This window comes from Myxocyprinus asiaticus, chromosome 10 (genome assembly GCF_019703515.2).
Source record: "Myxocyprinus asiaticus isolate MX2 ecotype Aquarium Trade chromosome 10, UBuf_Myxa_2, whole genome shotgun sequence".
Lineage (NCBI taxonomy): Eukaryota > Metazoa > Chordata > Actinopteri > Cypriniformes > Catostomidae > Myxocyprinus > Myxocyprinus asiaticus.
The window spans coordinates 11,719,076-11,744,040 of record NC_059353.1 but is presented as its reverse complement, the minus strand read 5'-3'; the positions used below and the strand labels follow the sequence as shown (position 1 = coordinate 11,744,040).

At 41.2% G+C, this 24,965-nt stretch overlaps 2 protein-coding genes across 6 annotated transcripts; one reads left to right on the top strand and one right to left on the bottom strand.

The window, feature by feature from the left end:
* On the top strand, positions 1-18,182 carry LOC127447349 (uncharacterized). The gene is made up of 5 exons (XM_051709170.1): positions 1-4,057; positions 4,289-4,311; positions 4,622-4,659; positions 6,612-10,151; positions 18,149-18,182. Exons 4-5 carry the CDS (start codon positions 8,326-8,328, stop codon positions 18,180-18,182), a joined length of 1,860 nt encoding a protein of 619 aa, XP_051565130.1. The 5' UTR covers positions 1-4,057; positions 4,289-4,311; positions 4,622-4,659; positions 6,612-8,325.
* si:ch211-214p13.9 (cell surface glycoprotein CD200 receptor 1-A) lies at positions 15,739-24,965 on the bottom strand. 5 transcript variants are annotated; one of them, XM_051708551.1, is made up of 8 exons: positions 24,828-24,965; positions 24,459-24,697; positions 23,097-23,168; positions 22,102-22,407; positions 20,317-20,580; positions 19,875-19,992; positions 19,660-19,723; positions 15,739-18,413 (listed from the first exon to the last, which is right to left on the bottom strand). In XM_051708551.1, the coding sequence occupies exons 2-8, from the start codon at positions 24,526-24,528 to the stop codon at positions 18,321-18,323; spliced, it is 987 nt and encodes a 328-aa protein (XP_051564511.1). In that variant the 5' UTR covers positions 24,529-24,697; positions 24,828-24,965; the 3' UTR covers positions 15,739-18,320. The 5 variants fall into 5 exon arrangements, with proteins under 5 accessions (XP_051564511.1, XP_051564510.1, XP_051564514.1 ...); XM_051708550.1 differs by having other exon boundaries at positions 24,459-24,899; XM_051708554.1 differs by lacking the exon at positions 24,459-24,697 and having other exon boundaries at positions 24,828-24,846.

Genomic DNA, 24,965 nt, shown 5'->3' with positions numbered 1-24,965 from the left:
ACGTATTGCAAATCTAAATACAAATCGGTTATATACAGTGCAAGGGAATGTAATGGCAGAAGAGGAAGGATGTGTTGGATAATATAAAAGCTAAGCTGTGTATTGCACATTAATTATTGCTCAAAGGGGCAGTTTTAACTGTTCATGAGATGGATAGCCTGGGGGAAAAAACTGTTCCTGTGCCTGATGGTTTTGGTGCTCAGAGCTCTGAAGCGTCGGCCAGAAGGCAACAGTTCAAAAAGGTAGTGGGCAGGGTGAGTGGGGTCCAGAGTGATTTTTCCTCACTCTGGAAGTGTATAGTTCTTGAAGGGGGGGCAGGGGGCAACCAATAATCCTCTCAGCAGTCCAAACTGTCCTTTGTAGTCTTCTGAGATCCGATTTCGTAGCTGAACCAAACCAAACAGTTATAGAAGTGCAGAGGACAGACTCAATGACTTCTGAGTAGAACTGTATCAGCAGCGCCTGTGGCAGGTTGAACTTCCTCAACTGGCGAAGGAAGTACAACCTCTGCTGGGCTTTTCTCGCAGTGGAGGTCCTGTGAGATGGTAGTGCCCAGGAACCTGAATGACTCCATTGCTGCCACAGTGCTGTTTAGAATGGTGAGGGGGGTCAGTGTTGGGGGGGTTCCTCCTAAAGTCCACAGTCATCTCCACCGTTGTGAGCGTGTTCAGCTCAAGGTTGTTTTGACTGCACCAGACAGCCAGCTGTTTAACCTCCCTTCTGTATGCAGACCCATCATCATCTCGGATGAGGCCAATGACAGTGGTGTCGTCTGCAAACTTCAGGAGCTTGACAGAGGGGTCCTTGGCGATGCAGTCGTTGGTGTAGAGGGAGAAGAGTAGTAGGGAGAGCACACATCCCTGGGGGCATCAATGCTGATTGTACAGGTGCTGGAAGTGAATTTCCCCTGTCTCACAAGCTGCTGCCTGTCCGTCAGAAAGCTGTTAATCCACTGACAGATAGACGTGGGAACAGAGAGTTGGGATGATGGTGTTGAAAGCCGAACTGAAGTCCACAAAAAGGATCCTTGCATATGTCCCTGGTCTGTCCAGATGTTGCAGGATATGATGCAATCCCATGTTGACTGCATCATCCACAGACCTGTTTGCTCGATAAGCAAATTGAAGGGGATCTAGAAAGGGTCCAGTGATGTCCTTCAGGTGGGCCAACACCAGTCTCTCAAATTACTTCATGACCACAGACGTCAGAGCAACAGGTCTGTAGTCATTAAGTCCTGTGATTTGTGGTTTCTTTGGGATGGGGAAGACAGTGGAACATTTGAAGCAGCATGGGACTTCACACTGCTCCAGTGATCTATTGAATATCTGTGTGAAAATGGGGGCCAGCTGGTTAGCACAGGATCTAAGACATGCAGGTGAAATCCCATCTGGGCCCTGTGCTTTCCTTATCCTTTGTTTTCGAAAGACACGGCACACATCACCTTCACAGATCTGAAGTGCAGGTTGAGTAGCAGGAGGGGGAGGAGGGGGGTTGCCGGAGGTGTTGTTGTTTGTGTGAAGTGAAGGTCAGAGTGGGTGTGGGGTGTGACACTGGGCCTTTCAAATCTACAGTAGAACACATTCAGGTTGTCAGCCAGTTGTTGGTCCACCACAGGGTTATTTCGTAAGTTGTTTCATGCCACTCCACACTGATGCAGGGTCGTTAGCTGAAAACTTGCTTTTCAGCTTCTCAGAGTATCTTATTTTAGCCACTCTGATTCCCTTATTCAGTGTGTTCCTGGCCTGATTGTACAAGACTTTATCCCCAACTCTCTAAGCATCCTCTTTGGCCTGAAGAAGCTGCCTGAGTTCTGCTGTAAACCATGGTTTGTCATTGTTAAATGTTAAATAAGTCCTAGTAAGAATGCACATATCCTCACAGAAACTGATATATGATGTTACTGTATCTGTGAGCTCATCCAGATTGGTGTCTGCAGCTTCAAAAACACTCCAATCAGTTCAGTCAAAGCAGGCTTGTAGTTCCAGCTCTGCTTCATTGGTCCATCTTTTTACAGTCCTTACTACAGGTTTAGCAGATTTTAATTTCTGTCTGTAGGTTGGAAGAAGATGAACCAGACAGTGATCAGAGAGTCCCAAAGCTGTTCTAGGGACAGAGCGATATGCATCCTTTATTGTTGTGTAGCAGTGATCCAGTATATTTCTGTCTCTGGTTGGGCATGTAATGTGCTGTTTGTATTTGGGCAGTTCACGTGTGAGATTTGCATTGTTAAAATCCCCAAGAATAATAATAACTGAGTCCGGGTATTGTTGTTCCATGTCTGTGATGTGATCAGCCAGCTGTTGCAGCGTGGCATTCAAACACGCATTTGGCGCGATGTACACACTCACCAGAATAAACGAGGAAAACCCCCGCGGCGAGTAGAAAGGCTTACAGTTAATAAAGAGCGCTTCCAAATTAGGACAGCACATCTTCTTTAACGTTGTTACATCTGTACACCAACTTTCACTGATGTAAAAGCATGTTCCACCGCCTCTCGTTTTCCCCGTTAACTCCACGATGCAATCCGCTCTGAACAGATAGAAGCCCGGCAGATGTAATGCGCTGTCCGGAATGGTTTCACTCAGCCAGGTTTCTGTGAAGCACAAGGCAGAAGAAGTTGAAAAGTCCTTGTTTGTGCGGGTGAGGAGATGTAGTTCGTCCGTTTTGTTAGGGAGAGAGCGGAGATTTGCAAGATGAATGTTCAGCAGCACTGTTCGAAAGCCACGCAGATGGAGCTTGACCAGCACACCTGCTCATCTCCCTCGCCTGCGTCTCATAGCGCGTTTAAACAACACAGCCGCGCCTCAGACTAAAATGTCCAGCAAAACGTCCGAATATTCAAAATCCGGGAAAAGATTGACTTGTATATGCTGTCGAATGTTCAGCAGTTTGTCTCTGGTAAAACTGACTGGAAAAATATTACTAAACACAGGACAAACAAACAAAAACAACAAAACAATAGGAGCGCTCCACACCGGGGCGGCCATCCGCGGCACCATCATGATGTATATGTAATAGAGAAAAAATATTTTTTCTTGTGCTTTCTTCCACCTAGTGGAATAAAAGTCAAATTTTCAAAGTGAACATTTGAAGAAAAGATACTTTTTCTTTTATTCTGTTTATGATAAGATTATAAACAAATACAGTATTATTTATGAGTGTTTTTTATTTTTATTTGGGCGGTTCTCTGAAAAATGAGACCAATTTTTTGCAATTAGTCCACAGTATGTGTGAATGGTGAGCTTTTAAATTTGAGTGAGAAAAATATTGGGCGGCAGCCCAATAATGCACCAGAGTTTATTAAGCTGCTCTCCCAACCTGGTCAAGCTGATCTTCAGCTGGTTCAACTGATTGATCGCCTGGTCTCCCAGGCGTGGAGATCAGCTAAGATTAGCAATCCAGTTTAGGCTGGTTTAAGATATTTTCTTCTTTCTTTTTTAACTGGGTTGCTAATTTTCTTTCCTGGTCACAGCTATTTGCATTAATACCAAAAAGTGACATCAATGCACAGAATTGTTCTGATATCACATTTTCATATTTATAGAGATGGAAAATTATGCTCTTTATGCTCTTTATCAAACAATAATTGAACTGATGATCATTTATGGAATAGTTGTCATGGAGCAACAAATTACACACACACACATCATATGTATAGGAGAACGCATAATGCCCACTAAGAGATGTGCGCAAGCACACACTAATTAAAATAGAAGATTATTGTGTGTCTGTGTGTCGTGTGCTCAGAGGCAAATGAAAACCACAGAACACAGGAAATACAAATGAATTACAAGCAGTCTGTTGTTTGACCACTTTAGACAAACTCTCTCTGAACTGAGTAACTCCCTCCATCCCTCTTTGCTTCTGCTATTGTATACTGTTGTATTTTATACTGTCCAACTGACAGGTTTGAAACTTTGTTTCACTTTGTACATTTTTGACTAGACTGTTTAAGGACTACACTGTCATCTGTGGTTACTGGTCCAATATTTACATTATGGCAGACGAGTAGTACTGAACTTGTTGGAGCTATGGGAAATTCCTTTTGCAAACGAAGGTAGGTCATCTAAAGAGCTTGATTATGTAATGGTAGTATGTTTATAGGCAATTAACAATCTAATAGGCTTCTGTACATCTATTATTGTCTATTAGACAGTGTTATAAAGTCTTTCTGAACGCTCATTTTTCTAGTTGCTTAAGTGATATTATAGATTTTATGAGATGGTAAACTGCAGAACATATGTGATTTACATTATATGTTTTAAACAACTCTTTTTGGTATTCTCAGAAAAAAGAAACCTCAAGAAGGAGGTAAGACATTTTTTCAGTTGATATACAATGAAGTCTCATTTTGAAGACAGAATGTTAAGGCCAATACATTTATAAGGATGTTCCTTTTTACAATATTAGGCAGACTACTTCATTATTTTTGTTAATGTGCATGTCACATAAATAGCTCTTTTTTTCATGCATGCACTTCTATAGCTGAGAGTGCTATTTTAAAAGCTAGAATGTTAGGGTGAAAGTTCATAGAGAGTTTGTGTGAATGGATGCCTACACTGTTCAGTCACCACTGAATTGGTTGTGATCGCTAATGTTCTTTGTATGTTTCATCTAACAGATATTGGTAATCAGAATGACACAGACAGTAATACAAAGGTAAAAATGCATTCTGAAAATGTTTATTGTATACTCATTCAATTGACATTTTCAGTGTTAAAAAAGGTTGGTACGATTTAAACTGTACAATTAAAACTCAAACTGTTTTCATGTATTATATCTGTTTCACCTTTGTCTAAAAATCTTTAATACTATCAAGAAGTCGTAATTTTTTAAATGTGCGGATTTGAAGTCATCATGTTTCAGACAGGTATGGTGTCAGTTTCATCATAGTTATTCTTGGTTTTGAAGGCGATTCCGTCTGAAAGTCTGCCTCAAAAGCAGTTGATGCTTGTTTTGCATTTTGGGGCATCATAAAGTCTGCTCTGAATGGGTCTGTTGACTAGAATATTCAAATGATGACCTGCACAGCATTTAGTCTTTTAGGTTTTTCATGTTTCTCTGAATGTCCAGATGATGCTATCAATGAAAAATGGAACCAAGGTGTTTGTGAAAAGTAAATGACACTGATGTAAAAGAAAAATTGTAACACCCTTGCTGACAATTACATCACTTCCTTGAAAGTTGAAAATTTGCTTTCTAAACTGAAGCTACTTAACTGCCTCACTGCTCAGTCAGTCAGAGAGCTTTCTTGTGTGAACTTACGATGATAGTGAGATATTAAAGGCAGCAAAGGATCTATGCTGCCTTAGAAACCAGCCATATCTTAGTAGCCAAGATGTTATGCAAATTGGATTCTGACATGCCTCAAGGCCTTCCTAGCCCCATATATTGCTTGCAAAGGCAGCATTCTTCTGGTATCAGACACAGCCTTATCTAAGTTTTATCGTATAGTTACAGTATACTTACTAATTACAGTAAAGTGCCCCTAGATGAGCCTGGAGATATGTGACCTGTACATGGGGGTAAAATGATGACACATCATGGATTACCCTTTGTCCCCTTCAAGTAACATAAGGTTTCCAGCCTAGATCTTTAACTTCTAAGCTTCACCACTCCAATTCTTTCTAGCTCTATAGAAAAGATCCAACTGAACATTTCCACTGTTACTGCCAAGCAAAAAAGAAACAGTTCATTGAACACACATTGACCTTTTGTAATAGCAGGGCATGTGATAGTGGAACCTGCGTTTAAACAGCTTGAGAAAATTTTAAACGTTTTCATCAAAATCTACCTTCATTATATAGTTGCCCCTTGCCTGAATGTATGCCAGTGTGGTTTGAGTATGTTTGCTTGTTTACGCAACAGATATTACAAAGGTTTTACTCAGAGGTTCTCCAACTTAAAGGGATATTTCACCTGCAAATTTAAATTACCTCATCAATTCCTCACCCTCATGCCATCTCAAATGTGTATGACTTTTAGTTTTGTAGGTCCATACAATGCAAGTGAATGGTGGCCAGAAATTTGAAGCTCCAAAAGGCATATAAAGGCAGCATAAAATTAATCAATATGACTCCAGTGGTTCAATGTATATCTTTAGAAACTATTTGATAGGTGTGGGTGAGAAACAGATCAATATTTAAGTCCTTTTATACTATAAATCTCCATTTTCATTTTCAAATTCTTTGTTGGTTTTTGGCGATTCACATTTTTTGTGCATATCACCACCTACTTGGAAGGGAGAAGAATTTATAATAAAAAAGGATTACCGATAGGACACCTGTTATGTCGCTTCTGAAGATATACATTTAGCCACTGGAGTCATATGGATTACTTTTATGCTGCCTGCATATGCTTTTTGTACCTTTAATGTTCTGGTCACCATTCACTTGCATTGTATGGACCTTCAGAAATGAGATATACTTCTAAAAATATTAATCTGTCTTCAGCAGAAGATAGAAAGTCATACACATTTGGGATGGCATGAGGGTGAGTAACTGATGAGAGATTTTTAGTTTTTTGGGTGAACTATCCCTTTAAATGGCAGTTAATAAGGATTGGATTTCTTAGCATATTTTACATGCATTGTTTTTCTTTCTGACCTGTAGACATCACATGAAGAAGACGTCCTCTATGCCTCCATTAACCACAGTAATGTCAAAGGAGAAATGCCTTTGAGAGACCTTGAGGATAATGATTGTGATTATGCTGTTGTAAAGGTTCCTGATGCGATGACTAACCCAACCAAACACAAAGACACTGAGGACTGTTCAGATGATTATGTGCTCATGGGCTGAGCATTGCACCACTGATGTGGCTGAAATCAGCAAATCCACTGGAATGGACAACCTGAGATACTCACACACAACTTTAAGTCCTGTTTACTTTGTAAATGATATTAATGATCTTAAGTTGTTTTTTTATTTATTTGTGGGGGTTTTTTCATTTCTTTCTAAGGTCAGGGATTTTTTTTCCTTCAAAGTTTTTTCACTGCTTTTACAGTATGGAGCTATATAAAACATATAAACAATGTTTTTACCTTTTGATGCATTAAAGACTCTGTGAAATCAAAATTGTGGTTTTGTGGCTTTTAGTCCATGTCTCTTAGCTGTGAAGCCATATGTAAGTGTACTCCTCAATTGATTAAATTAACTTTTAACAGAAATATGCATTTAAAATTCCCTGTCTCTTCTTCTTACAGTTTTCTCTTTTGGGAAAACGTACCAAAAAATGATTACTCATTCTGTACTCATGTAGTGTCCACACATATTTGTCCAATCAAATGTTCCCTACTCTAGAATGTCCCTCCCCTTAATACTAATTGCCACTGACTAGTAAAATCAAGTAGCAAATAATGGTATATGGCTGTAAATATATTCAGATACAATTCAGATAGTTTGAAGTGGGCCATTGCTGGAGAACTCGATCATAGATAGTGTAGTTCCCTATCTGTCACTCACTCGACGTTGTGTCGATGTAGTGACACTAGGGGTCACCCTTGGGAGCCCCAAACACCTCTGCTTTTTTGAAAAAAGGCCAATGAGAATTGGCAAGTGGAATTTGCATGCCGGACATACGGGTATAAAAGGAGCTGGTATGCAACCACTCATTCAGATTTTCTCTTCGGAGCCAAGCAGTTCTATTCATTGAAGCTGAATTAATCTGTGAAGTTCATTCACCTCATCTGCTGGATTCTACGGCGCATTTCAGCGGTTTCTCCCCCTCTGCACCCGTAGAGTGCAGAGAATGCCCCTGGGCGCTTCGGCAGAACAACTAAAAGAGTATATTCTAAAAAGAGTATATTTTCTTTCTAAAAGAGCGGCACACACGGAACATCTTTTTAAAGATGCCTTTCCATTTGTGTGGTTTATTCCTGGTTGTGGGCGATATCTCTCCGCTTCTGCGGCCACGATCGCTGTCTTATGTGTCTGGGCACTGCTCACGCGGAGACATCGTTCGTGGATGAGTCCTGTCCTCATTGTGAGAACATGACCATTGCAACATTGCGGTCACAGCTTGCTTTCGTAACCACCCCAGCGGCTCCCCGCACCGGTCCTTCTGCCTACGGGTTTGAGGCCGCGTCGGTTAGCACTGGGGGCGATTTGGGGACATCAATGGGACCACCTCAGCCGGGTATCCCCCCACGGACCTCCCATTCCCCAGCACGCTCGCTTGTCCCGATCGGGCTCTCGCACGAGACCGGCGGCTCGTCTCAGCACGAGTTCGACTTCTCATTCGGAGCTCCGGAAGACGATGAGTTATCGATGAGACTGGCTCATCCAGTCTGACGCAGAGGCTTCGGCTGGGCTTCCTCCTTCAGGAATGGTCGCCCAGTCTCACGCCGACACAGAAATGATGGACATGCTTTCCTGGGTGGCCACGAGCATCGGGCTAGAGTGGAACCCTCCACTCTCCCCTGAACCTTCACGGCTCGATGATCAGTTCCTGGGCACGGGGCTCCGCCCGCGGGCACGCCCCGCCCCCATTCCTTTCTTCCCAGAAGTGCACGAGGAGCTGACAAGATTGTGGGAGGCACCTTTTACTGCCCGGTCCCAGTCTTTCAGCTCCCCCGCTCTCGCTACCCTTGATGGCAGAGCGGCCAGGGGGTATTCAGTCACGTGGCGTGGGCACCCGAGACTCCCGTCCAGGGCCTGTAGGTTTATGTCGTCCCTGACGGCTAGAGCCTATGGTGCCGCTGGACAAGCCGTCTCTGCCCTGCACGCCATGGCTCTCCTGCAAGTACACCAAGCCAAGGCACTAAAAGAACTGCACGAGGGTAGTTCTGACCCGGGATTAATGCAAGAACTGCGCTCGGCGACCGACCTCGCTCTCCAGGCAACGAAGGTCACGGCACGGTCTCTCAGGCAGGCGATGTCCACCCTGGTGGTCCAGGAGCACCACCTTTGGCTCAACCTGGTCGAGATGGGAGAGGTGGACAAGGCACGGTTCCTTGACGCCCCCATTTCCCAGGTTGGCCTGTTTGGCAACACCGTCGAGGACTTTGCCCAGCAGTTCTCGGCGGTGAAGAAGCAGACAGAGGTTTTACAACATATCCTGCCCTGGCGCGGCTTAAGACCCCGCACCCTGTCTGCTCGTCACCAAGGGCATCTTCCTCCAGCAACAATACCAGCTCCGCCACAGCCCGTCCCCATGGCAGGAAGCAGATGCTACCCGTCTCGCGGCCGGCCAGTGGAGGGCCGGGAGGAGAATATTTTGTCGCCGCAGCCTCCTGGGCATGCGGCACCCAAAAGTCTGACAAAAGAATGGTTCCCTTGTCTCCTGGGTCACAAACAAGCCCACACGGGATTGGTTCCAGTGGACTACGGGGATGAGATTCCTCCTCCCCCCTCCTCGGCCAATCTTATGGTGGGTGGCAGGAGCCAGGTAAGTGCTTCAATGTCCCTGGACTCAGCACGGCCATGGGGCTCGAGTCCCCTCGACGTGGCACCTCGAGCTCCTCTCCGCCGCGAGGCCCCACCCGCCGGTACGTCCAACGTGATCATTCCCTTGGTCCCCCTCGCCCGGAGTTTGGGCACATGTCTCGCGCTTTCCAACCCGTCGCGATGGCTGACCCGGACCGTCACATACTCGGCCTATGTGATTCAGTTCACCAGGTGCCCGCCCAGGTTCAGCGGCATCCGCTTCACCATGGTGAAAGGCGAGAACGCCACTACCTTGCATGCGGAGATTGCTACCCTTCTGCGCAAGGGTGTGATAGAGCCTGTCCCTCCAGCTGAGATGAAGAAAGGGTTCTACAGCCCTTACTTCATTGTACCGAAGAAAGGCGGTGGGTTGCGACCAATCCTGGACCTGCGAGTACTGAACCGGGCTTTGCACAGACTCCCGTTCAAGATGCTGACACAAAAACGCATTCTAGCGAGCGTCCGGCATCAAGATTGGTTCGCGGCGGTAGACCTGAAGGACGCACACTTTCATGCCTCGGTCTTACCTCGACGCAGACCATTCCTGCGGTTTGCCTTCGAAGGCCAGGCATACCAGTACAAGGTCCTCCCCTTCGGCCTGTCTCTCTCCCCTTGCATCTTCACGAAGGTCGCAGAGGCTGCCCTTGCCCTGCTAAGGGAAATGGGCATCTGCATCCTCAACTATCTTGATGACTGGCTAATCCTAACACATTTTCGAGAGTTGCTGTATGCACACAGGGACCTCTTGCTCCAGCACCTCAACCGACTGGGGCTTCGGGTCAACTGGGAAAAGAGCAAGCTCTCCCCGGTTCAGGGCATCTCTTTTCTCGGTTTGGAGTTGGACTCAGTCTCGATAACAGCGCGCCTCACGAACAAGCGTGCACAGTCGGTGCTGAACTGTCTGAAGGTGTTCAGACGGAGAACAGCGGTTCCACTGAAACTTTTTCAGAGGCTCCTGGGGCATCGGGTTGATGCATATGAGACCACTTCAGCACTGGCTTCAGACTCGAGTCCCGAGATGGGCATGGCATCACGGGACATGTCCATCACGCCGATCTGTCGCCGCCTCTTCAGCCCTTAGACACCGACCTTACATTTCTACGGGCAGGGGTTCCCCTAGAGCAGGTCTCCAGGCGCGTCGTGGTTACAACAGATGCCTCCAAGACGCAACTACGCAAATATGCATTTCCCCCAGTGAGCCTACTTGCACAGACCCTGGGCAAGGTCAGGGAGAACGAGGAGCAGATCATCCTGGTAGCACCCTACTGGCCCACCCAGACGTGGTTCTCGGATCTCACGCTCCTCGCGACAGCCCCCCTGGCAAATTCCCCTGAGGAAGGACCTTCTTTCTCAGGGATGGGGCACCATCTGGCACCTGCGACCAGACCTCTGGAATCTCCACATCTGGCCCCTGGATGGGACGCGGAAGACCCGCGGTGGCAGACACGATCACTCATTGATCTAGGGCTCCCTCTACGAGGTGCCTGAATGCCTTGAAGTGGCGTCTGTTTGTTAAGTGGTGTCCTTCCCAATGCGAAGACCCCCAGAGATGCGCAGTCGGATCAGTGCTTTCCTTCCTGCAGAAGAGGCTGGAGGGGCGGCTGTCCCCCTCCACCATGAAGGTGTATGTAGCCGCCATTTCGGCACATCATGATGCAGTAGATGGTAAGTATTTGTGGAAGCATGACTTGATCATCAGGTTCCTGAGAGGCGCAAAGAAGTTGAATCCCTCCAGACCACGCCTCGTCCCCTCATGGGACCTCTCCATAGTCCTTCGGGGTCTACAGGGAGCTCCCTTTCCTTCAGCTGAGCTTAAGGCTTTGAAGACTGCCCTCCTGACTGCGCTCACTTCCATAAAAAGGTAGGGGACCTGCAGGCATTCTCTGTCAGCGAATCGTGCCTGGAATTTGGTCCGGGTAACTCTCATGTGATCCTGAGACCCCGACCGGGCTATGTGCCCAAGTTTCTCACAACTCCTTTTAGGGATCAGGTGGTGAACCTGCAAGCACTGCCCCAGGAGGAGGCTTTGCTTTGGTGGACAGCGGAAAGGAAGCACTGTCTCCAAACAGAGGATTGCCCACTGGGTCATCGACGCCATCACAATGGCATATCAGGCTCAAGACGTGCCACCCCCTGTGGGGTTATGAGCCCACTCCACCATGAGTGTGGCGGCCTCCTGGGCCCGGGCCAGTGGCACCTCTTTGGCAGACATCTGCAGAGCAGGGGGCTGGGCAACACCCAACACCTTTGCGAGGTTCTACAATCTCCGGGTTGAGATGGTCTCGTACCGCGTATTGGCAGGCACAAGCAGGTAAGTTCCAGGACAACTGGCCAGGTGTACCACTTGCGCATAGCGCCTTTCCCCTCCCTTGAGGTGAAGACGTGCACTCTTGACTCCCAGTCATGTTCACAGACTGTGATTCCTGGATGACATTCCTCCTTAGCCCTATGGCAGCTGAGTTTGTGGAGAAACTCGCTGACCGGCCCAGTATGTGCGCTAATGAGCCCCTGTACTGAGGTAGGTGCTCCACGTGTGCTGGTTTCCCGAAGGCGACCCCATGTGATATCTTCCGCAAAATTGTTTCCCGGACAGCAAACTGCATCTTCCTTGGGCAGAGGCCCCTCTGCCCCCGGTCGCCATGCTCTGTAGAAACTCCTCCCCCTTTGGGTAGGACCTACCATGGGACCTCTCCACATGACATACTTCCGACAAAACTCGGTAAGACCATGTGAGGTACTCCACTCAAAATACCCCCCTCCCCCCCTTTTTGGGCAAGGTGTGGTCTCCGCGGTGTCTTCCCTTTGGGACGGACACCCCCCGATGCAGACACTTATGGCTCCCAGTCAGTTAACAAATTTCACTCTTTTTGGGGAAAAAAGAGAGGGAAAAGAGGCCTCGGCTGGCTAGCCTGTCCCTGTAGTTGGGCAGTTGACTTGTTCCTGATGGATCGTTCGACGCCCATAAGAGCGTTGGGGGAGGTTACGTGATGGCCTGGTGCGCTGACTACGAGGCACACAGCAGTCTGCCCGTCACACACCGCCAGTTCACGTAACACAGTTCAGCTAGTTGTGGCGTTTTGTATAGGGACCCCTAGTGTCACTACATTGAACACAACGTTGAGTGAGTGACAGATACGGAACATCCTGGTTACTTTCGTAACCTCCGTTCCCTGATGGAGGGAACGAGACGTTGTGTCCCTCTTGCCACAACACTGAACTACACGTTGAAATGGCCGGGACCTAGTTTCGGCTCCTCAGCACAAAACCCGAATGAGTGGTTGCATACCAGCTCCTTTTATACCAATATGTCCGGGGGAGTGGCATGCAAATTCCACTCGCCAATTCTCATTGGCCTTTTTTCAAAAAAGCAGAAGTGATTGGGGCTCCCAAGAGTGACCCCTTGTGTCACTAGATCGACACAATGTCTCGTTCCCTCCATCAGAGAACGAATATTACGAAACCAGGAAGTTTTTCACCAGGAATTTTGCTCAAAACATGAATGTTTTAAAAATGAGAAGCATATACCATCCATGAAGTATCTAGGAGCTCATGGAAGGTCTGTCTTTAAAGGTTTATGAGCAGGGTACGAAATTAACTTTTTTGCCCACCAGCCTTATTTTACCAGCCACTTTGATTTTTCATATATATATATATATATATATATATATATATATATATATATATATATATATATATATATATACACACAGTTGAAGTCAGAAGTTTACATACACCTTAGCTAAATACATTTAAACTAAGTTTTTCATAATTTATGACATTTAATCGTATAAAATATTCTCTGTCTTAGGTCAGTTAGGATCACTATATTTTAAGAATGTGAAATGTCAGAATAATAGTAGAGAGAATTATTTATTTCAGCTTTTATTACTTTCATCACATTTCCAGAGGGTCAGAAGTTGTTAGTAATTTTGTTAGTATTTGGTAGCATTGCCTTTAAATTGTTTAATGTGGGTCAAACATTTTGGGTATCCTTCCACAAGCTTCTCACAATAAGTTGCTGGAATTTTGGCCCATTCCTCCAGACAGAACTGGTGTAACTGAGTCAGGTTTGTAGGCCTCCTTGCTTGCACATGCTTTTTCAGTTCCGACCACAAATTTTCTATCTGATTGAGGTCAGGGCTTTGTGATGGCCACTCCAAAACCTTGACTTTGTTGTCCTTAAGCCATTTTGCCACAACTTTGGAGTTATGCTTGGGGTCATTGTCCATTTGTAAGACCCATTTACGACAGAGCTGTCTTGAGATGTTGCTTTAACATATACACATAATTTCCTTCCTCATGATGCCATCTATTTTGTGAAGTGCACTAGTCCCTCCTGCAGCAAAGCACCCCCACAACATGATGCTGCCACCCCCACGCTTCAAAGTTGGGATGGTGTTCTTTGGCTTGCAAGCCTCACCCTTTTTCCACCAAACATAGTCAATAAGGCCAAACAGTTCAATTTCTGTTTCATCAGATCAAAGGACATTTCTCCCAAAAGTAAGATCTTTGTCCCCATGCGCACCTGCAAACTGTAGTCTGGCTTTTTTATGGCAGTTTTGGAGCAGAGGCTTCTTCCTTGCTGAGCAGCCTTTCAGGTTATGTCGATATATGACTCATTTTACTGTGGATATAGATAATTGTCTACCTGTTTCCTCCAGCATCTTCACAAGGTCATTTGCTGTTGTTCTGGGATTGATTTGCACTTTTCGCCCCAAACTATGTTCATCTTTAGGAGACAGAATGTGTCTCCTTCCTGAGCGGTATGAAGGCTGCGTGGTCCCTTGGTGTTTATACTTGCGTACTATTGTTTGTACAGATGAACGTGGTATTTTCAGGCGTTTGGAAATTGGAATTGAAATTTGGGATAACGGACATAAATAAGATGTTTATCGAGAGTGAGTAATTGAAATTATAATTGAATATTATAAACTTAACCGTAATTAAATCTAATTTACAAGAGGAAAGTGTTGCGTGCCTGTTACTGCATAGTTAACTTGCATCAAGACGTCTTTTTTAAGTCAATGGGTGTTCTGGGAGTAGTTCAGAACAGTATTTTATGTTGAGTCATAGCCTATATTGTAAAAGTTCGTGTTGATAAATAGGTTTGTAGAGCATTTTCAACATGTTAGGCTGAGGGCCTCATCTCTCCTCTTACTGTGGCTTCAGGGATGCAGCACCACGCGCATGGCACAATCAGCCAATTGCAAAGGCTATAACCTGAAGCAGAGGCACAAAAACCCTGTATGCAATGTATGCAATGCATCGGAGCGCCATATCAAGGGGGGCGCTGGGAGCACACTAAGGGGGCGCAATGAGGGACACTACTCGCATTTGGTGCATGGCAGGTGCTAATTTCATACCCTGTTTCTAAGTTATTGTTAAAAATCCAATCATCTATGGATATAATGAATGGTGTTTTTACTTCCACAACTAGACTGCTGCACTCTATAGAGCTGTGTAGGTGGTAGTCCAAAAACTTGGAAGAGAATTCCTTCTGGATTTTCCTATGGATTTTTATAATGGGGTTTTTGAACTTAAGTAAAATAAGGACTGTGGTAAACATTACTTCGGACATTTTGTTCTACAACATAAATTACACACTTTCATACCACTAACATGAATTTTTAAGCTGTATTGAACCGCATACTTTATATATATATATATATATACATACATACATATACAAACACTACCGGTCAAAAGTTTTGAAAAACGTACTCATTCTTTTTTATAATTTTTTTTCACATTTTAGAATAATAGTAAAGTCATTAAAACTATGGAATAAAATAAATGGAACTGTGGGAATTATGTTGTGACTAAACAAAATCCGAAATAAATCAAAACTGTGTTATATTTTAGCATCTTCAAAGTAGTCATCCTTTGCCTAGAATTTGCAGACATGTACTCTTGACATTTTCTCAACCAACTTCTTGAGGTATCACCCTGGGATGCTTTTTAAACTGTATTGAAGGAGTTCCCATCTATTTGCTGGGCACTGATTGGCTGCTTTTCTTTATTATTTGGTCCAAGTCATCAATTTCAAAAACTTTTTTTTTTTTATTAAATTTTAGATTTATAATGAAATAAATTAATATGGTGGCACAATTATATTTTTGTCTACAAAACTAATTTCAAACATTTAAGCATATGCCTTCAGACCAAAATATTTTTAAGATCATGAGAAACATTTCAGTCAAGTGTTTCCAAACTTTTGACCGGTAGTGTATGTATGTATATATATATATATATATATATATATATATATATATATATATATATATATATATATATATATATATACACACGGCAGCTTCAAAATTAAGGTTTGAGGTATGAAAGTGTTTAATTTATGTTGTAAAGTTTATGTTGGTTGAACAGCTCTGCTGGCAATTAAAAAAAAAAAGAGAGAGAGACAGCCCTTTAAAATGTCCCGCCCCAACTTCCTGTTTCAACAGTATTTAAAGGTGCTCTCAGTCATTTTTCCTCATTAAAATAGTTTTACTACTAAAAATATGAATAGTAATTTTGACACGTCTTAAATCATGAGCACTCACATGAGATGAAGACTCCAGTCATATCAGTAACCTTATAAAAGCTTTTCACATCTACATGGAGAGGGTCCGCACATGGTATCATATGACCAGCCGAATACTACTCACTTAATCTCAGTAACTGTCCTGTTATTGGACACTTTCACCCATAGATTCAATTAATCATGGCTGACTGTGAATCGTAAATATCTACAATGGCATCCATAACTTAAAACTATTGCGTTTGAATAATGCTGCATCCAGGCCACCAGGTGTCAGTGTAAGTCCAAGATGACATAAACAAAAAATTTACTGAGTGCACTTTTAACTCAACACAGGAAAGAGTTTTATGAGGTCTTGAAAAGCAATTATTGCCTTCATCCAAAATGTGTAAATGTGTACAGTGAATAACAATGCATATGTCTTCTTACACGTCTGTGTGGTACTTGTACAATGAAACTAGAGTGACATTTATATTTTTCCAATAGGAAAAACTGTGGTAATTTAGTAGTTGACTAAATGTGTAGTCAATCATTGAGAAAGTAACCAATTTGTTTGATATCACACTAATACTAATAGCCAACAGGTATGTTTGTGATTAAATTTTTAAAGGAATCCTACACTACGGAGGAATTCTTGGGAATCCTCCATAAGAAATTAACAAAATGACATTATTGAAGCATTATATTAAAAATATGTTCAAAACCACGTTCTTGCCTTATGGTAAGCCTTTAGTAGTCTAATGCTTTTAAACTGAGAAAACTGTCGGGTTCCATTTGGCGGGACATTTCAGGCTTCCGTCCTTGCGTGTTTATTGTACGTCATATCTATGAAAACAAGAAAGAGGTCCAACGACAGATATGCTACTAACTTGCTTTGACGACATCTTTTTCTGATAAGTCTTGCAAGACTTTCTTCTTACTAATAACTCTTGGTGTAGCTAGTCATATCCGCTCTAATAGCAGGCAATGGTGTTTCCTGAAATCATCAGATTGATCAGTGCGGAGGAAAACCGGACTTTTTATTTTAATTTTAAAGTTCCTTCGCAGATAACCTGCACTTTAGTATTTCACCCACAGATGTCGCTAGAGAGCCCAGAATGCTGCAGTGTACTGTTAATTTCAAAGAGACTACACTACCGCATTTTACCACTAGATGGAGGAACATGCTTTTGAATGGTAGGTACATTGCAGTAATTCGTGTTATATAGAGAGACTATGGCACACTACGAAGATCTAAATTTGAATTGAATGAAAATTCTCGCTGTCATAGTTTTTGGGGATTCCCAAGACTGTCTTATCAAAATCAAAAGAAGCCGATACCATCCCACAAGTTTCAGTTTTGACAGGAGTGATATGTGAAGTTATGTGATGTTATGTGATATCTGAGGGCGTACCCGATCTTTCCTTTCCAATGACAAGAATTCAGAAAGGCACACAGTTACCCCTAAGTTTCCATTTTGTTCCCCTCCACGCTTACTCATCCGAATGGGACCTTGTGATTTTTTATTTAATTTTTTTCTCCTCAAGGGACAAATTACTGAAATTCGAAGGGTCCGACTCTCCATGTCTGACCTCTCAATGTTACATATCTTAATGAGTAATCAAACACGATTCCCTCTTGAACGCGGCTCTATTAAAAGCAGGTGCAAGTCAGACACATTAGTCACATTATTCAACATCACTTTTGTCCCATTAGAAAGGCCTGCTTGTGTATAGAGACAACTAGCATTCGCTGGAATCGAACATTAATAGTAAAGAGTTTGATACATTGTATTAAATTCAGCTGGATAGTAAACTGCCGATTAAAATAGGTTTAGAACACATACTGAAACGTTAAGTACGTTTACTTAAATAATTTGATACATTTGTATTCTGTGCAAAATGTAAAATATGTTTACCATGCTCATTTAAAAGGCCCACTTTAGTATTTTTAGAGGACAGAGTTGTTTGCTGTGGGTTTTACCTTTTACACCATGAAAGGAAAGATATCTGTACAAGTAAAAAAAAAAACAAAAAAAAAAAAAACTATTTGTTCAAGTAAATAATACAAACCCAGTTTCTACAAATCTTCATATTGGTGATATCACTACCGCTGAAGTTGTCCAGTCTTTCCTCACCACTAAGATTATAAATGTTCCTTCATCATCACCTTTTCATCATTTGACTCATTGTGACTTTTGTTCCTCAGTCAAAACCTGTTTGCTTTGGGGATGCTCTCTTGAAATGACTATTTTTCCACTAGTATGTTATTCATGTGTGTAATTTTGACCACACTATTCTCTGTTACTTTTCAGTCAACATGTATAACTTCTGGTATCCCATTTCATCATGAAAAGTGACAAAAGTCAGTGTGCTGCTACTTAAGCATTGAAGAGTTCAGCTGAGGAGTTGTAGATGGAGTTGACTCGCTGTATATAACTTGCATAGGGTTCCACCTCTTCAACATCAGGGGCCTTAATGCACATAGACACATGCTTCAGAGAGTGATACATCAAAAGCATACTTTCACGATGTTATAACTGGACACATACACTCCCAGTCTGAAGTTTGGACAAACCTACTCACTCTTTACTTTTTATGTTTTCAATTTCACAATACAAATGGAAATATGGAAATTATATAGTGAGCAAAAAATGTCACAATTGTAAATAAAATTATACTTCAAAGTAGCCTCTCTTTGCCTAAACAGCTCTGCAGACTTAACTGGATAGTTCACCCAAAAGTTAAAATTCTCTCATCATTTACTCACCCTCATGCCATCCCAGATGTTTATGACTTTCTTTCTTCAGCAGAACACAAACAAAGATTTTAAAAGAATATTTCATCTATGTAGGTCCACACAATGCAAGTGAATAGGTACCAAAATTTTGAAGCTCCAAAAGCACGTAAAGGAAGCATAAAATTAATCCATAAGACTCCAGAGGTAAAATTAATATCTTCAGAAGTGTGGGTGAGAAGCAGATCAGTATTTTAGTCCTTTTTTACTATGAATTCTCCTATCCTGGCCAGTAGGTGGTGATATTCATGAAGAACGTGAATCGCCAAAAACAAAAGAATAAGAGTGTGAAAATAAAAGTGAAGATTTATAGGAAAAAAATGAGTTAAATATTGATCTTTTCCTAATCTACTTATCATATAGCTTCCGAAGATATAGATTTAACCACTGGAGTTGTATGGATTACTTTTATGTTGTCTTTATGTGCTTTTTGGACCTTCAAAATGTTGGTACACATTCACTTGCATTGTGAGGACCTACAAAGCTGAAATGTTCTTCTAAAAATCTTAGTTTGTGTTCTGTAGAAGAAAGAAAGTCATACACATCTCAGATGGCATGAGGGTGAGTAAATGATGAGAGAATTTTCATTTTTGGGTGAACTATTCCTTTAATGTTTCCTTTTAATAAACATTTTAGTTTTGTAAAAAAAAAATTCATACATTTATATTTGACTACAAAACTTATATCAGGCACTTCAGGATATGCATTTAGATCATAAAGCATTTACAGTCACGAGGAACATAAATGTAGCCACGTGTGTCCAAACATTTGACTAATAGTGTATGCTCAAAACACACACACACACACACACACACACACACACACACACAAACACACACAATCATTTTAAACACTGCCTACAATAACATAGTCAATCTTGATGTAGTACAAAAAAACGAACACCACTTTATCTTACTCCTTACCTGTGTTGGTTTGTCTTCAGCGGGTGTTGAGATTTTGGATTTGCAGCAAAGCGTTTTCAATGCACTAAACAGACATTGCAAAAATAGCTATTATATTAATCATCCTCTCAACACTCTCGATCGCTATAGTTTAAGTGAAGGGTTAGGCTAGATAATTAAAACATGCAAAAAGGTTTAATTCAACTGCAGTGTATCATGGCAGTAAGAGATCCCACCTTAGGTTGTTAAACTTCCTACGTAGTACATAAACCACAGCCAGAGATACAATAATAAAACACACAGAACTGACTGCTATGGCAATTATTTCCCATGGAAATTTGGGATCTGAAAGCACTAAAAAGAGAAAAGATTAGTTCACGTTTTTGTTGAAAAATAATTCATTTAAAATGTAATATAAACAGATAAAACATCAATACTGAATTGTCAAACCAAATGTCTTTTTGAATACAATACAAACTGTTGCTACTAAAAGTGGGACTGTTTACATGAATGATTTCCCACCTATAGGCTTTGAGCTGCCAATTTTTTTTTACTCTTTTTAGCTAAAGTCTGCACCTCAGTTTATCAAAATGGAACCATATCAAAATAATCCACTATCTCACAGAAAGTTAATGAAAAAAGTGTTCATGCGCTTCTTTTAAAATACAGTGTGCTTACCTAGTTTTGTAAGATCAAGTGTTATGTTCTGTTGCCAGGTACCATTCGTGGCCACACAGGTAAGGCTACTAACATTAACAACATTAAGCAGATTTACTCGATTCTTCACAAAAGTCATATCACCCTTTATTATATTGCTGGTTTTGTTAAAAAAGTTCAGTGCAGGTTCCCAACGAAGCGTGGGCACAGACTGTTCATATTTGGCTTCACAGACAGCATACCACTGACCATTTTTGAACTCCAGCTTGCTGACAAGGTTGGGAACTAAAAACAAAGGAAATTCGAATATCAATACCATTGGCTTCATTGCTGGTTCTTAATACTATTTAGTCCAATGATTTTAAGTGTTCACTCTTCACCAGCTCTTGACCACAATGAGAAGTTTAATAGATATAACTAGTCTTGTTACAAATTAAACTAGGTACTGTATCATCAAATTTAGTTATAAATATATTGTATATTGAACTTGTGCTTTCAGCTGTTTGTCATGCAGGTGCTTCTCTAGCTTTTGAAATTAACCAAGAGTGTGGCAATTTTTTTATTATAAATTATTATATAAACACTGGCAGCCAAAGTTTAGAATAATGTACAGATTTTGCTGTTTCAGAAGGAAATTGGTACTTTTATTCACAAAAGTGGCATTCAGCTGATCACAAAGTACAAGTCAGGACATTACTGATGTAAAAAATAAATAAAAAAACAGCACAATCACTATTTGAAAAAAAGTCATTTTTGATCAAATCTAGACAGGCCCCATTTCCAGCAGCCATCACTCCAACATCTTATCCTTGTGTAATCATGCTAAATTGCTAATTTGGTACTAGAAAATCACTTGCCATTAAATCAAACACAGTTGAAAGCTATTTGGTTTGTTAAATGAAGCTTAACATTGTCTTTGTGTTTGTTTTTGTGTTGTCACAGTATGCAATAGACTGGCATGACTTAAGTTCAATATTAGGTGTGAAAAAGAAACAGCTTTCTCTAGAAACTCATCAGTCAGTCATTGTTTTGAGGAACTGAAGATTTCATACAAAGGTGTACACTACAGTCTTCAAAGACAAAGGACAACTGGTTCTAACAAGGACAGAAAGAGATGTGGAAGGCCAGATGTACAACTAAACAAGAGGACAAGTACATCAGAGTATCTAGTTTGAGAAATAGACACCTCACATGTCCTCAGCTGACAGCTTCATTGAATTCTACCCGCTCAACATCAGTTTCATGTACAACAGTAAAGAGAAGACTCAGGGGTGCAGGCCTTATGGGAAGAATTGCAAAGAAAAAGACACTTTTGAAACAGAAAAACAAAAAGAAAAGATCAGAGTGGGCAAAGAAACAGACATTGGACAACAGATAATTGGAAAAGAGTGTTATGGATCTTAACCCCATTGAGTTTTTGTGGGATCAGCTAGACTGTAAGGTGTGTGAGAAGTGCTCGACAAGACAGCCACATCTATGACAAGTGCTACAGGAAGTGTGGGGTGAAATGTGAGTATCTGGACAAACTGACAGCTAGAATGCCACGGATCTGCAAAGCTGTCATTGCTGCACGTGGAGGATTTTTTGATGAGAACACTTTGAAGTAGTTTAAGAAGTTCTGAACATTTTTTTTCAAATTGTAATAGTAATTTTTCATGTTATTAATGTCCTGACTATACATTGTGATCAGTTGAATGCCACTTTGGTGAATAAAAGTACCAATTTCTTTCCATAAGAGCAAAATCTGTACATTATTCCAAACTTTTGGCCGCCAGTGTATATTTAAAACATTTTTGTTGTACTTACCACCTACAGACACATTCACTGTTTCAGCATAGGTTCCTGCGCTATATGATATATCACATGAGTAAGATCCTTCATCGTCCTTTGAAATTTTGGGAATGAATAAGGAAACTCTATTTGAGGAGTTGAGTAGCATCTTTCCATCATTACAAGTGGATTCTGGCTTAGATAACAACATGCCGACGAAACACTTTCTGCTTTGCAAGCTAAGATTCCAGGTGATGAAAATTAGCTCGTTCCATTTGACTTTAGCATCTCCACATTTTAAAGTGACATTGTTGCCCTCCATAAATGTCTCAGCTTTGAAAACTGCAGAAAATATTTGAAAGTGCACAAAATTAGATGAAAATATCTGATAAGAATAATACATCTGTTTAACCAGAGGATTGCAAGAAAAGAAACATTTTGTGTGTCTAATCTGATTTTGTGGCAAATAATTATGGTTCTATTCGTATACTGTATAGTCTGTTTGGTCAGTATGTTAGCAAGAGAATTTACAAACAAATATTAAGACATGATGGACACATTTACACATTTTTTTCTCTGTTCACAAAAATAATCTTTCCCTGCCATGCCAGACTGGTCTTATCTCATGGTGTGTCACTTCCTTCCATTACCCTAAAATATAGTAGGTACAACATTCTGTACACACCAGCTTTATTTCTAACAACAAATGTGAAACAGTTGTCACTTTACATGAATATGGATACTTTGATGTTTTATTAGTTGTTTTTTTTTTAAGCATTAAATTGCCTAAAGCAGAAATCTCATGGTTCATTTTGTTGTGCAAATTATTACATATGTTACATAAACAAATAATCTAACATAAAATTAATCTAGCATGAAAACCTGGGAGAACGTCAGTTAGCACATGATTTCCCAATATATATAGAAAAAAAAGAGGGGAAAAAAAGTAAAATTCCTTAAAATTGAGACACCAAAGAACTGAAAGAACTGAAAAAAAGTAAGAAAGAAAATAAAAGTGTAGTTTTTCTGACCTGTCAATTCATTTTCCACATTGACATTCACAGCTTGATGTTGTTGTGTTAAGTTGATGTTTTGATCTTCTCCTAAGATGGTTAGTGATAAAGCATGTGAGTAACATGTTAATGTTGAAAATTGAGTCACTCAAGTTAGTTTTTTCTTAATAGCATCTGTTTGTTACACAGTTGTAAGTGTGGAATACTGGAGGTTTAGTAGAAGCTTAAATTACATGCATAATGTTAGAACATCACTGATTTTTGGTCAATGAATAGTTAGGCATTTCTCAATATTATTTTATTACAAGGAAAAGAGGTGTTATTCTGAACCAAATGCAGTCTGAACACCTGGCCTAAATCAACAACTGACATGCCATCCCATGTATATGGCATTATTTTGAACAGTCAAAACCTAAAAATATAATTTGGTTCCATGTACGCTGCTTTAAGGTCATGTACTATATTTACAGGTTTTTAGTCAGGTGCTTCTGTCAGCCTCAAAAACCTCAGCAAGTCAGTTTCCCCCAAAGAATCCCCCCAGAGAGGAAGAGAGCCTCGTCATGGCATGTGCTCTCAGAATAGAAACACACACAAAAGCATCACATGCATGTGAGAGCACAGATTCCTCATTCTGCTGTACATCCATCTCCATTGTGAGCTCCATGTAACCACAGAGAGGCACCATACTAAAATGTCCTTGCATTCTGAGTGGAACAGTATAAAAATAGATTTTCCCCTACTGATCAACAGTTACTGTCAGTTACACTCTCAATTTAACCACATTACCAAGCCATAATGATTCACCTGACACTTTCTATATACAGTGCACTAGCAGTCAAAGGTTTGGACACAGTTGACTAAAATTTTTTATCTATATGCTTATGCTTAATGCTTGATTAGTTTGAGGGAAAAGCAGTCAACAAGTGTCCAGTACACATAAGAGCTCTGAAACTGTTTAAAAAGCATTTCTGGTGGCACCAAATGAAGTCGGTTGTGAGAATGCCCAGAGAGTGCATGGCTGTAATCTAGACCAAGATTGGCTATTTTAAAGAATCTAAAATATAAGATAGTTTAGATTTGTTTAACATTTGTGGTCGCTACATACAGTAACACCCACTGTACGTCAGTTTGTGTTATTTCACAGTTTAGATGACTTTAGTATTATTCTAAAATATGAAATATAGTAATAATAAAGAACGTGTAGGTGTTTGCAAACTTTTGACTTGACAAAGGCCAAGATTTTGACCACAAGGCAAATATATGCATAGGCCTAAATGGCAAACTACTGAAGTTAGCGTTTATTTCTCATAAGAATGAGCTGAACTGTTTCTTGAATTTAAAGCTACAGACATTTTCACATTGAAATCTATTTGAACTAACCTCTAGTATGACTTCTTGCCACAAAGATGCTCAGGAGGACGACCATTGTCAATGTCCTATTGTTCGTCATGGCTTCAAAACTCCAGTCAACTCCTCTTCACTCACAAGACTGTTCCTTTAATAAACTTTTTTCCCCTCTGCACTCTTATTTTCAGATTTAAGCTGTTATGCGCTTGTAGTCAAAGCACTGTACTTTCATATAGCATAACCAGCTTGCCCGTTTGTCTTTTTCAAAAGCACTGAAATGTCACACAATCTTTTTCATTACTCCCATTATAGAATTACTTCATAAAAGTCTTAAGACTAAAGCAATATATGATTAATCAGGAGCTACAAAAGTTTTCAACATCTGTATTTCTGTCTCTTTACCAGTCTCTCATACATTCTCTCTTTCCCTTGTCTCAGTTCTCCTCCTTTTGTTTCCTTCAGTGGTGTGACGCTGTTGTACACTCCTCCATTTTTTCTTTTTTATCATTTCTTATTCTTCTCCTGCATATGAAAATGCTG